This window comes from Opisthocomus hoazin, chromosome 8 (genome assembly GCF_030867145.1).
Source record: "Opisthocomus hoazin isolate bOpiHoa1 chromosome 8, bOpiHoa1.hap1, whole genome shotgun sequence".
Lineage (NCBI taxonomy): Eukaryota > Metazoa > Chordata > Aves > Opisthocomiformes > Opisthocomidae > Opisthocomus > Opisthocomus hoazin.
The window spans coordinates 51,708,310-51,722,728 of NC_134421.1; the positions used below are offsets into that span (position 1 = coordinate 51,708,310).

General features: G+C 37.2%; 1 protein-coding gene across 1 annotated transcript in view; it reads right to left on the reverse strand.

Annotated features, from left to right (window-relative positions):
• Positions 1-14,419, reverse strand: part of MOV10L1 (Mov10 like RNA helicase 1) — a 38,329-nt gene that overhangs the window by 15,585 nt on the left and 8,325 nt on the right. The window contains exons 3-15 of the mRNA XM_075429559.1: positions 12,877-13,033; positions 12,352-12,464; positions 11,322-11,512; positions 8,720-8,860; positions 7,593-7,834; positions 7,271-7,466; positions 5,119-5,313; positions 4,342-4,456; positions 2,715-2,892; positions 2,011-2,081; positions 1,543-1,634; positions 705-763; positions 52-167 (exon numbers count right to left, since the gene is read on the reverse strand). Coding sequence (XP_075285674.1) covers positions 52-167; positions 705-763; positions 1,543-1,634; positions 2,011-2,081; positions 2,715-2,892; positions 4,342-4,456; positions 5,119-5,313; positions 7,271-7,466; positions 7,593-7,834; positions 8,720-8,860; positions 11,322-11,512; positions 12,352-12,464; positions 12,877-13,033 — 1,866 coding nt within the window. The remainder of the gene's footprint in view (positions 1-51; positions 168-704; positions 764-1,542; positions 1,635-2,010; positions 2,082-2,714; positions 2,893-4,341; positions 4,457-5,118; positions 5,314-7,270; positions 7,467-7,592; positions 7,835-8,719; positions 8,861-11,321; positions 11,513-12,351; positions 12,465-12,876; positions 13,034-14,419) is intronic.

Below are 14,419 nucleotides of genomic sequence, written 5' to 3' on the forward strand. Positions count from 1 at the left end.
AACAATCTGAATGGTATTCAGAAATTTAAGGTACATTTACAGAACAGTTACCTTACTTTCCTGCTGGGAATGCTGTTCAAGGCCGCCATCAACAACACAATACCCAGTAGTATTCTGGGTCTTGATATCTCGTGGTGATTGCAAGACAAGCCTTTCCGGAAATAACACTTCATATTTAGAGGGGAAAGTAGAGAAATTTGAAAGCCACACAAACACTTTGCATGTTTCACTGATAAACACTACTGCTGATACATCAGTTTGCTCTGAGTTGCTAAAACTGGTTTATCAGAACTAACATAAAACTGGTAAAGACCTATTTGAAGTTCATATGGATCATTCTACTCAACCATAAACCAGGCAATTAGTGTTTTTTAATAAATACTGAAGTAACACAAAACACTGCCATTTCACTTCCTATTATTATAACCGTATGATTTCTACAGTTTTTAATGGCTCAAACAGTCCACAAAAGACTGTTTCCATTCCTCTCCCCTGTGATGGCCAACAGACGAGATCATTCTGATGACACCTATTCTAGATTCAGAGAGTTGATTTCTTTCAGGAAAAAAAAAAGCTACAGAAAACTCCTCTAAGCACAAACTACAATGCATTCTTCTCGGTGCACCCTGATGCAAAAGCAATATAAAACAGAAAACTCCCCACAAACTCACTCCTTTAGACAGCTTAATTCAGCTGAAATGTACCTTTTTCACCCAGGTAGGCAGCTTGCTCAACTCCCAGCTGGCATCGCCTGCTAGTAATCCTGTTATCAGAACACAAATTTGTAGATTAAAGTAAAAGCTTACACTTCTATCAACTACAACAGCATACACCCACAAAGTAGCTGGTATTTTTTACTACACACCAACGCATACAAAAATAGGAGTTCTATATAAAAACACTTTTTTTTTTTTTAAAAAGAATTATCTATTGAGAAATATGCTGCAGAAGTGTCAATCAACAGCTTTGCTATGAATAACATTGATACATTTATTCTCTAGCTCTTCAGTGAGACAAAGATGGCCTGGTGTTCCAGACTTAGATAGTCTTTCAAGGAAGTTCTCTGCAAAGCTTATTTTACAGGGAAGATTAACTAACTTAGTACAGATAATAACATCCCACAAATAAAACAGAAGTATGAAAGGATGTGTAGTTAACACCAGCAATTTTTTTTTTTTACGTAGTCTTGCAGCCATATTGTTTTTTTTTTCTTAAAAAAAGCACCAAGAAAAAAGAAAACCCAAACCAGAACACCCCACCTCATCCTCCCCACCATTTTACTGCCTAGTATTGGTGCAATCATTTAGAGATGCTTAAGACAAGAATTCTTTGTACACTGTGACTGCAGTTGCAGTCTTTTACCAATGAACGTAATGACAAAGGTGTGTTGAGGGAAAGAGGTGAAAGAAGTGGCAAGGTCTTAATTATGTCCTCCTCCTATCTGTATCCACCAAAACAACCAACAAACAGTCATGTATATTTTAAAAACCATTTTACTAGAGGAATCCTTAAACACAACTTTTTGGAAACTTATAAAAATACCTGCAATAGACAAATTCTACATCCATGGGTTCCAAGTTGTAGGCCTGTTCAAAGTCTGCATTAAGCTTAAGAGTAACATCTTCATTACAGATCTATTGCAAAGATATAAAGTCAGTTTACTGATGAAGGTTTAGTATTTCAAACACAAAGAAGCATCCCTGAAAGCACTGAACCCCCACAACACCTCTAATAAACCAACCTAGATTTACCTGCTATCAACATACTGCATATCTAGATTATGTTATGAGTGCTTTCAGAGCAGGTAAAGATTATAATCTAGAAAGAACAGGGAAGCCGAAGTCTTAAAAAAATACCATAAAAATACAAAATCACTGCCCAGAATATAGATAAAACAAACCTAGCTTCCCAAAAGTCAGGCTGAACTAGTCTGTAACTGCATGAATTGCCAGCTTCCCCTTTGAAACCTGCGGACCACAGTATTTTCAACAGGAGATACACTTTACTTACCTCAGTAATATAGGCAATGTACTCTATTATATGCTCAGAGTAGACCTGACTTTTCAGTATCACCTTATCACCTAATTGTAAACAAAGTTAAAAGGCAACATACTGTTACAAGGAATCACAAAATTCTTGCCGCAGCGCTTAATTTCTTCGTCTTTTGCATGGTTAAACTAGGAATTTGCAGAATGCTAGATGTTAACTAACTTCAGCAAAGTTGCTGTGAGTACCTGTTCTGAAATGGTGTACAGAGTTGTATATTACATTTTAAAAGTCACCTAATATTGACGCTATCAGACACCAGTTCCTGAAAACGGTATCTTGTACATTTTATTATTTGAGATTCTGAATTAAATTTTAACTACTTTCCCAGCTTTTGCTTTTGATACACCTATTTTCTTTTAAGTTATTACTACATTGCATGGTTTATTCTTGCTGAAAGCCCCACCAATTTTTGTACATGAAAAATCCTGAAGTATCAGAACATGCACAAGAACAGACACACACAATGCTGCTTCAGGCAGCAGCCACTGCAAGACTCACACTGAGACACAAATGGTGTAGTTCTCCTGTCTAGTAGCCCAGATAAATAACGTTGTGTGCAAACATGCGAAATACTTCTTTAAACAAATGAATAAGCAATGGAGTTTGTATTGCACTGAAAGCCAAACAGCATGTTGATCAATATTTTATCTCTTACTAATTACTACCTGCAGTCAGGTGAGGTCTGCCGTCTGCCACTCCTGGCACTTTCAAGACTAACAAGTTCCCGTTCCTTTTCAAAGTAACCCCACTCATGTTGAAGTCTCCTATCTCCATTTCTGCATGGATGTCTTCAAGCCACAAGAGAGTAGAAAAGTTGGCTTTATAATTATCTAGGTTAAGATGCTGAAAAACAAAACAGTATGCATTATTGTTGTAACTTCTACACTAAGATATGGAACCCACTATTCTTAACATTATACAAAACACCTCATAAGACAGACTGCACAGCAACTGGGTTGCCAATTAAGGCACCTAAACACATGTACCTATACATTAGCTAATAATTTAAACCCCCCCAGTAGTCAAGCCAGAATTAGTGTAGCCCTTGTGTTGAGACACAATAGCCAGTCAGCTAAAGAGTTAACCAGCTCTCCCTACTACAATGGCAGTTTCAACATCTGAATTCAGGGGCAGTCTACACACTGAATTTCATGCTCAGCAATCCCAGAAAACATAAAATCTAAGTATGCTGGGCAGAGATGGGTGAAGAGAGAGAGTCAAGTCAGTCTTGACCCTGGCTGGTGATTATACAACTTAGGGCAAGCTGAACAAACCTGAACTTTCTCCCTCAGAGCTCAATACATCTCACTGAAGAGGTATTCTCCAACAGTACGCAGCTCTATCTAAACAATGACTGATAGCACAGAATACTTTCTATTTGGTATCTTCTCACTTAAATACAGGGCAATACCAGACAGAATTTAAGGTGGGGTTAAAAAAAGTTACCATCAATGGCAGGCTTTCTGCGTAAAATTATTTCAAACACTACAGAGTTTTATTTTGTTTTTGAGAGAGGATCAATAAACTGCTGTCTTCATGCTGTGACCTCAGGTTTTGCATGAACTGCTTAAAAAGCAGACAACATAGCCTTTTACATTTTTGAAAAATTAAGTATCAGTCGCAGTTTATAAGTCCTTAAAAAGTTAGGGGGGAAAAAAAAGTGAGTTGCAACAATGGTCTACCAGAAAACAGGACAAAGTTTTGGAGAAGGAATCATGGTAATATTCCTGTTAGACTTCATGGTGTGTGGTGTTTGTTTTTTTTTTTTTTTTTTTTTTTTTTTTAAAAAACTTATTCTGAAATCACTATATTTGTGAGAAGAATTTGAACAAGCCACAGTGAATTCAATTTGAGGATTTAAAAGAAAAAAAAAAAAATTTTGACCAGTCAGAAAAGAACCCTCTGTTATTGTAGTAACTTAAGAATTTCTGCTTTCATTTGCTATAAAACAACCACTGGACTACTGTTCTGACACCCCAAAAACTCTTTCCAATGCTACCTAAAAAGCGAGAGTGAAGAGGAATCTTTGTTCAACTTCTGTAATACCCCCCCAGCAGCATACTTCCACTCCCTTTTCAGTTTTTCATATTTACTCTCTTGTGCTCTTGTAAGCTTGGATTCTGTGACATACTGAAACCCACAGAAGATACAGACTAAAGTTTTAAGTCTACTTGGCAACTGTATAACATCATCTTCGGTTACACTAAGGGCTACACATTTTTGCTAAATTAAGGCCAGCTTGAACACACTTATATAAAATATATTTTCTTATATAAACCTACACTTGCATACCTCTGCTAGGAGAGGCTGAAAGGTCAGTATGTCTAACTTCTGCTCCACACATTTTCTTAACTCATCTGGTATGGTATAATGGGGGAGAAAGTTTGGCAACAGCTTTCTGTGATTTCTAAAACAAAAATGTATGACATTTCATTTAGCATTCTCAAATTATATATGTGAAAAAAAGTTAATGAACATGCCACATCACCAAGGCTACAAAACCACCACACACACGCACACACACAAGAGACCCAGTGATTCCTTCAAAGTGACAATTGAGAAGTTTACTATACTGGGAAGACAGATCAGTGTTCTAGTTACAGATCATTTGAAAACATCATGTGTCTTTTTCAGTTTAGGGATATTTTATAACTACGCAAATACTGTAAGTATAATGGAAGCTTATTTGCAAAAGGAAAAGTTCTGAATGAAAGATGGGAAACATTTATCAGATATAGATGTCAAAGCTCCTTGAGGAATTAAGAAGCTGACTCTCTCAGAAAAATATTTTTGATTTTCCACATTTTTTCTTAATAACAAAATTCTTACTTGTAGATTACTACGCAACAGTGTTCATCTTGTTTATCACCTCATCCTGTCTGACAAATCTACAAAGAAGTCCAACAGTTCATTACTAAAACATCCTCTTCTGTCAGTGATGTCCACAATTATCTACGTACAGACTCTCCCAGTTACACATTTTCTTTGTCGGCATTACAGGACAGATATAGCAATACCAAAAAGAGCAGCAGTAGATAAGTGCTATTTTTTTTCTCTAATTCACAGTACCTTCTGTATTTAGGGGCAACCACTGTTGTTTTCCTTGCCTGAGGTTCTGGAATAATTTTAGGGTTTCTTGGTGAATATGGTTCCACAGGTGCTATTAGTAATTCTTCTTCATTTGTTACAGTGGCTTCAATATAGCGTCCAACAGTAAAATCAGCAAAACCAAGTAACAGGAGTTCTTTACTGTATCCAGGATTTCTTCAAGCAAGCAGAAGTTATGTTCTTAAAATCATCACGTTCACACTTTATTTTCCCAAGCCGTAAGTATTTTTTAAAATAAAATCGTAGATTGTCATCTCAGTAACATATGAGAACTGCTAATGCAGGATAATTCCTCAGACGTACTCCCCACCTTGAGTTCAATCCAGGTATCATAAATAATTAAAAAAAAAGAGAGACTAAAAAGCTCAAAACCCAAATTTCATCAAAAGCTTGGGTAAAGAGCGAAATCACTCTCCTCAACATACTAGATACAGAATTAATAATTCTGCCATAAAGAACACCTTGGAATTACTGTTACTGAAAAAGATTAGCCAAATGTTTCCATCAGAAGGACCCGAGGCACATCCCTTTGCTATTTGCACCAACAGCTTTGCTCTACCTTGCTTAAGGCTACTCAGAACTGAACCTTAATTGTAAACACATCAAGCGGAGAAAGTAGGAAAGATCCTTTATTTCTGAAAAATGCACTTTATATGTGTAAGCAGTGCTTGGGGAGTGACAGAGGGGGGGAAAAAAAAAAAAATCAGAGGAAACAGTTTCTTCAGATTGTTTTCTAAGGAACTTAAGACAAAAGATCTAACACACACTATCTGCTCTGAAATCCCTTAATGAACTCATCCCAGCACTACCCAGAGCCCAGTTCTCTCCTTGGTACTAACTATGCAGTCCAACACTGCTACTACGTGCCTGAAACAAAAGCATCCCAGAAGGGTTCTAGCTTACTTTCTCTTCGGCAGGAGTACCACTTTTTCATGCCAAGTAACAGTACCTGTTCAGGTTAAAGCTACAGTCTGTTTTTTTCTTGATACACAAATGCAGTGAAGACACTGAACTGTGCAAGATTTATGAACTAAATTTTCAGGCTCTTGGTCTCTTAAGCAGCCAGCAAGGACTTATGTTCATGCTGCAGCCTCCCATGGAATTTTGTGTGGATTGTTTTGTATTATTAGAAGATTCTCAGACTTCGTGGCATTTACATATCTACAGTGAAATACAAATTGTTCTTCCTACACATCTTTCTCCACACAGGCAGGCCATGCCTGCAGCTTATCTTTCAAACTGAAGCTAAAACACCCTCTTTCAGAACATATCTACCCCTTGTCTCACTCTTTAAAATGGTAATAGAAGTAGCATGAAAGTTAATGCAGTGCTACTTTGATGAATGAAACCATTCGACCTTGTTTTACCCTGTCCAACTTTTAAATTATGATTGTAAGAATCAACTGTTGCGGTACACAACCTTTTTAGAGCTACAGCTGGAAGTAACCAAAAAGTACATGTAAGTAAGCTTTCCAGCATGAGCTTTCTACCCGAATTCTGAAAGAGCTTACACAAAGCCACTTTTTATTCTTAACTAAATCCATGAAATACTTTGTACAGCAAAGTATTTCTGTTTTTCAAGGGTTTTCTAAGATCTGCAAACCACTTCCTCTACAAATTACACATTCAAGGAAGAAAGCTTTTTTCTTTTTTATTTCAGCATATACAATCTGCATTTAATATCACAGGACAGAGCAGCTTGAGATCAAGGCATATAGCAACTTGAATGTGATGTCAGGGTATGGAGACTGGAAGAAACATACCAGACATAACACAAAAATTGCCAGGAAATCTACATTAGCTCTAGTGCTCATTGAGCAACGGGTTTCCTGAAAAGAATCTAACCAGCTGTAGGCATTAACTTCTCTAAAAAAACCAAAACACAGTAAGGTGAAGATATCTACTCCCACTACATTTCTTCATTTACTACTACCATTTTCTTTTGACAAAAATCAGAATCAAGCATTAAGATGCTAACTACTTTCAAGACCTAATAAAGGTTTCCACATCATTTGCTAATATGTACTTGCTTACTTTATCCTAGAACTATTAAGTCAATTTTTATGACTTGTTTCCATTGTATGGATCAGAACCAATGGAAAGAAATACTTACACAGCTGTGCATATGATCACTATGAATGTTTTTTCACCTGGTGGTATGACAATTTCTCCAGTAATATTGACGTGATTTATTGGTTGTTCCAAATCTTCTCTTTGCTCATTTTCTCCATTATGCAGATTTTCATCTTTCACCAAGGAAAAGTTTTCTTTTGTCCTTGAGAAACTTGTACCCTGGGAATTCATTCCTTCTGTAGTAAACAGATTAAATTGTTACCACAATTACTATTGCTAGCACAGGCAAGTCTTCTCAAACAAACCTACAGATCTTCTGAGAAGTTAAGACTCAGCATTCAAATGTTAGTATTTCACTGTACCTGGAATGACTCCATTCTTCGTACTGGATGTATTATTCAATGACTCATCCGTTGTTTCTCCACTGTCATTACACGAATTAACTGCAGCTTTTGAGATGTTTTCTTGATTTATTGGAAAAGACGAGAGATATGCTTCTGGACTGTCCTCAAATTTTTGAGGAATCTGAAAACTGAATTGCTTGTCTTTCACCCATCCAGCTAATCTGCAGCTGATTAAGGACTGTGGTACACTCCCTTTATTCCTAGAAGTAGTTATGTAATTAATTACATAATTAAATGCATAGTTAATGTTCTTGGGAAGCTTAATTCTACCTGAAGTCAAATCTAACTGTTTGCAGCAGGTTAGTTCACCATTATTTCATAACTGTTATCAGAAAGAAGTTGCACTGTTGCTTCTAACTCATGAGACCAGAACCTCTGCTAAATGTTAGTATTTCTAGGTCATATCAACCCCCACATGAAGCATACATAAACACTGTGCGTAAAATCAGTAATAGTAACTTCAAATTTATCATTGGGTAACTAACTCTTAGGAAAGCGCACATAGCAACAAATAAAGGGTATTCAGGTGTAAGTTCATTTGAGCCTCTATGCCCAGATGTGAAAAAAACCCAAAAGACAAAACACAAAACCACCAAAACAAAACCCCCTCAAGGATACGCCCGCATAGCTCTTCAGCATCCAAGTTAAAAGACAAAAACACCCCTCCCCCCCAAACAAAAAAAACAAATAGAAAAAAAATCTGGTCTGCTTTTAATAAAAGAGTATGCAACAGTCCTCTTGTTCTAAGATTTTGAAGACAACAGCATATCTGCAGGATAAATTGAACACACTTACAAGCAAAAGCATTTACTTTAATCCTCATTCCAGACAAGATTTTATGACGATTGAAGAGAGACACCAGACTGGGGAGTCTATGAGCACTATCTGCAAGGCAGACGCTCAATAAAAAGACTCTCCTAAAGACATTAAATTCAATATGAAATTCTCTTTAATTCCACAGTATTTGGGGGTTACTTGAAGACCATGAACCACAAGGCTCAACTATAACAGGCTTCTGTATGGAAGACAAGTTTACAGATTATGGAGTGATGGAAAGCAAGCTTAGAACAATACGAAAGGCTTACTCTATCCAAATGATCATTCTTTCAGATTTCCCCTGCTTCAGGGTCCCAAAATTAGTCATTCTTGATACTTCCAACCCTCCTTTGTCTCTCATTAAGTTTTCATAAGGCTCATCCAGACTGATTCCATTGGAGTGAGATTGTCTGTAAAAATAATTTTAGCTAGCAATTTTGAAACACATATAGACTTAGTAAGTATCTTTTATTCAGCACAGGTTTAAGAATCACTACACCAAAGCATAGCCACAGTATTTAAGAAGCAGAAGGTGACATGGTTCACCTTCTCCTCAGTTACTTACACTTCCAAGACAATTAGATTATCTTTACTAATTTAAACAGCAAATTAAAAACAACAAGCCTTTTGTCAGCAGCACAATAAACCAGCATTAAGCTTCGGATACATAATGAAAATGACAAAGCTAGCTAATCTCTGCTGAACAATCATGGAATCACAGAATGGCTTGGGTTGGAAGGGACCTTAAAGATCATCTAGTTCCAACATCCCTGCCATGGGCAGGGACACCTTCCACTACACCAGGCTGCTCAGAGCCCCATCCAACCTGGCCCTGAACACTTCCAGGGAGGGGGCATCCACAGCTTCTCTGGGCAACCTGTGCCAGTGCCTCACCACCCTCACTGAAGAATTTCTTCCTTGTATCTGATCTAAACCTACCCTCTCTCAGTTTAAAGCCATTACCCCTCGTCCTATCACTACATGCCCTTGTAAAAACTCCCTCTCCAGCTTTCTTATAGGCCTGCTTCAGGTACTGGAAGGGCTAAATCAAATGGTGACTGAAGTTGTTCTGGATCTCTTTGGGAGCTGAACCAAGACACAAGAAAGAGCAGCTCCTTAGCAAGAGTCCTGACTAGCAATGGAGCTTAAGAGATAAAGTGACTAGACTGAAGTGTTTCAACATGTACCCCAAGCACGCACTTATGTCTTCTGCCTACTGCTACAACCTGCAAGCAGCAACTGAAGAAGAAACTAAGAAGAAGCTGAAAACCAAAAAGCACCCTTAAAAACTACTATCACACATATTACTGATGAAAAACGCGTATGAAACCATGAAGTCACATGCTCCTCCCTGAGACAGGGAACAGAGCTCTGCCCTCTCAGTGCCAGCTACCTGTAGGAAGCATTTGAAAAATTGTTTCTATTCTACATATTAAGAAACTATTCAGTTAGATAAAGTGGCACAAAAATAACTTGGAAATGTTTTAATAATCTTGCCAATATTTACACACCCTAAGTATTCCTTAGTTATCTAATATAATAAAGTAGAAAATTATGGCAGCTGTTTTTTATTAGCTACATCAATTTACTAGCAAAGCCCACTAGATGTCTCCCATTGCAGCATAAGCTGCCTCAATTTTTTGATATGGCAGGAAATACACTAAAACTGAGAAATCAACCCTAAGGCCTCCTTTTGTAACTTGGCTTTAATAATAATTTTCTGTATAAAATACATCATTAAAAATAGGTCCAACCGAAAAAACAAGTGAATAAATTGTAGTGTTGTGCAAAGTGATGTAAGCACTCCAAGCTCCATCTCGGTACAATTTAAATCTATTACGTTTGTTGTCTCCAGTGAAAACAGCTTATTCGGTTCTTCATAGTTCCTTTGAAGGCATATGCACTGCCCTTGGCTATATTTCCTAGAGATCGAACAAAGCAAGTTCTCCCTAAGACTATATTTGAGAGGTACCAGAATGTCCTTTTTGCTCTCCTTTGGACTTTCCAGTTGGTTGACAGCTTATTTTTTGCCTGCAGAATCAGACTTGGTAATCCTACCAAGGCCTTGTTAGCACTGAGAGCGACAGATTTTACAGGTAATAGCCCTGTTTATATACATCTGGGCAGTATTTGTGTTTTTCACAGGACAGACACTTTAACTCACAAGTCAAACTCCAGATTTTTGCTGCAGAACTGACTAGTTGTTGCCCGTTCTACATTTGTGTAGTTGATTATTTCACAAAATTTTGCTTCTTCTTCACACTGAACATCATCTACTATTTCCAGCCTGTTCTGCAATCTGTCCAGATCCTCCTCAGATCACATATGCCATCTAAGGTATCTGCAGAACCTCCCATTTTGATATTGGCAAGCCCAACAAATCTCTGTTACTCAGATCATTAAACTACTCCATTTAGGACAGACATCTGAAGAATCACTACAACCTAAGCAAAACAGATTAAAGAAACATCCATTTTACATCAGTTTTGCTGAGAATGGTATTCAAGCAGTAAAGTCCTCACTAGAACACAGATTAGAGGAAACACAAATTAAGAGCATGAGACTGGCATTTTTCTAACAAAAACATGCAAAGTTCCTTCCTTGCCTAGCAATATCCCTGAACTCAGCTGCTATTAGTTTTGCTTCTCTAGTAAGCACAGATGTCCCCACCTCCTGGAAAGGAAGAAAAAGCAACGGCCAAATGATATCACACACTGATCTTTTCAATGATCTATCATGCCTTCTAGTCAGCTAGTAAGAATTCACAGTATTTCCTGCTTAACAGATGCAACAAAATTTAAGCTGCATAATTAATTACAATTAATCTCTAGTTGTTATTACGTGCAAAGAGAATGAAAGAATGAATATTACCCATCCTGGCTGACTGGCACCAAGCAGAGAGCTCTCCAAATATAATATGACCGATTGCTTTCCACCACAATAGCGTTCACTAGATCATGTCTACGAGGTGAGTAGCCATCAGGAAGTCTCAATGAATCCAAAGTGAAAAATATACTCTCATCTACTGTACCATTTCTTCCACACATGCTGGAAATGCGAACCTGTAACAGTTTGTTATTCAGCATTACTTGATATTGTCTGCTTAAGCTAACAGGCAATCTACCACTGCATAGTTTTTTTCCTGCAACAGTCATTCTAGCATTAACAGAGCCGCATTCTGAAGTTTCTGTTACTCATGGGAGGTAAACATACAGCTCTAACCTAGAATCATTTGGCTTGTCTTTAGATATAAAAGTGTGAAGAAACACAAGTACGTCAGATAAGCACTGACCTCCGCTTCAGTGCATAACAGAATACGTACATTTGACTTAATCATGATACCTGTCTCACGACTTACCGACTTATCTAATTTATACACTCCAATACTAGCAGTCACAAGACAAAAAAAAAATTTCCTATGCTTGACATGAAAGTATTATTGGATATACACAGTTAAGTGAAATACAATAAACCATTAACCTAACATATGTATTCCTAGAGGGAACAAATACTTTCATTAATATAAAGGGACAAGGGTTGTTTTTAAGCCAAAATACTTGGACAAATTAAATATAAATTCCACAGTCATTACTTCTTAAAAAAGTTCGAAAATCCACACATCCTCATTACAACCAATGCAACTAAAACAATAGTAAGCATCTGAACCAGCAATTGACAGGCAGTAAATAAGTTACTCTTCCTGTTCTAATCAAAATGTGTATGCTTTTTCAAAAAGCTTTGCTATTTTAGAAATTATCCTAAGTGGATGAGTTGATATGTTTTATCTTTTAATTAAAGATGTGTTATAGAATATCTACCAATATTAGCAACTTAAAACCACCTTCAAAAGCCCACTGCACACAAGATTCCTCTTGCCAAAAACAATGTGCAGAATATTTACCTTGTCTACTTGCTTATATCTCAAAGGCTTTACAGCAACTGCTTCACTGTTCCATGTTGTCGGGTTAATAAAATAGTTTGCTTGCACCCAGTCACCTTCACAAGGTTTGAAACCTATGTAAAACAGAACATTTCTCAAGTTCAATTGCTGCTGCTGACATTAGCATTACTCCCATACAAACTAATATAATGAAATGACCAGCCAGAACAACGCGTTCTTCAGATCCACTGTGCTCTAACTTCTCTTTACACCTCTTCCCCCAGTAGGTTATGACAAACTACATAAGAGATGCTAGGGGAAAAATACACTTGCTTATGTGTAACTTTTGCTTACATGACCGCATGCAAGTTTTGCTCAGTGAGAATGAACAGGTAGCTTTCTTCACCCAAATGCCTATGTTTGTTTCACTGCATACACTCTATTAGAACTTATTTGGGATGTGGACTGCAAGTATATCAGAAGATATTTCTGTTGTACTTATAAAAAAAAAAATAAGGAAAAGTAAACAAGAAATCTCCTACACACCTTCACAGACATCTTCCATTGCAAAAAAAGTATTCTGATTAATATAGCCACCATCCTTAGAGAGAGAGGTAACAGTGCCAATCAATATTTTCACATTTAGTTCAGAAGCATCACAAGTAGGACTGGAGTCTCCCCATGTATTCTGGACTGTGTCTACCTATTAATACAAAAAACTCAAATACTTAGCATTATATGTTAAATGCATATTCCTACAACAAATATCAGAATTTCAACTGCTTATGGAAGTCCTTATTAGACAATTCTATACTCACCGCAGCTATTCATTTTTGTACACAAGAAACATGAGTAGTAAACAGTAACTAACTTCTCTTCTAAGAAGTCTGTTGTATGCTGCAACACTGACAGCTGCTATAATTACATGGTGATTTGTCAAATCTTTCTCATGCTTCCCTTGCTTCAGGTCTACTTAAGAGTTTTCCTCATACTGACAAGAGGACTCTGCCCCTCCAGCAATCTGATTATACACAAGTGGAAACAGAACATCACTATTTCAGAAAGTGCAAAAAAATTTTTTTCAAGATGCTATTTATTACACTGTATGTATTTCACACTGCCCCATAGTCATTCTTTAATAATTTGAATTTTAAAAACCCAAAGAGCTGCTTCTTACAGACTCTCTGTATCACCACATCAAATGTAAGATTACTTATGCAGTCCTCTGCAGAACACAAGCTACTGTTGTGTACAAACCATTTTTACCCCCAGCTATATTGGGGCAAGGATATGGCACCTCTGCTCTTAATTCCTAGAATGCCTAGAACTGCAAGTTTTCTTCCTTCCTGCCAAAGGGCCACCACCACCACAGGTTCAGGAATCTCCACTCTACAGCTCAAATGCTTGTTCTTCAGAGCTCCCTTTCTCTCTACAAGGTCTGTCACGGCCAGTAACAACACCAATGCCACTGCACAGAAGCACTTATTACTGCGAAGAACTGCTGACTCCAGATGGTATGTAGAAAAACTACACTGTGTAATAAAGCAGGAGAAAAAGAGATACCAAATTCTTCCTTTGCGAAGCTTATGAGGATAAGCAAGCATGAAGCAGTCACTAAACAAATACAATGAATGGAATGCCTGTGGACAACTTTTTCCATGAACTCTCTAAGAAGTGTACAAGTCAGATCATTAAATTAACAACTCATTTCAGAAAGCCAAGTGCTTACAAATTCACAACCCGAATAAAGAAACTTACAAGCACGCTAGAATAATGCGGATGAGGGAGTAACTAAAAATGCAACTGGACAGAAAAAAAAAAAAAGTTAGATGTAGTGTTTTCACTTCTACATGAAGATTAGTAACTCCGAATAAAAAGTGTTTTCTTAATGTATAATGTTAAAAAAGCAATACAGTGCCAAAACACTCTATACAGTGCCATCTTTCTCTAACAGATCAGCATTTGTGCACAGATGGAAAACTGTCCTCCTATAGCCATACTTTTCATAAATATTACGAATTTTACACTTGTTAAATGGTATTACTACCTTTGTGTGGTGCACTGCCTGGAGGCACAATTTTTATGAACA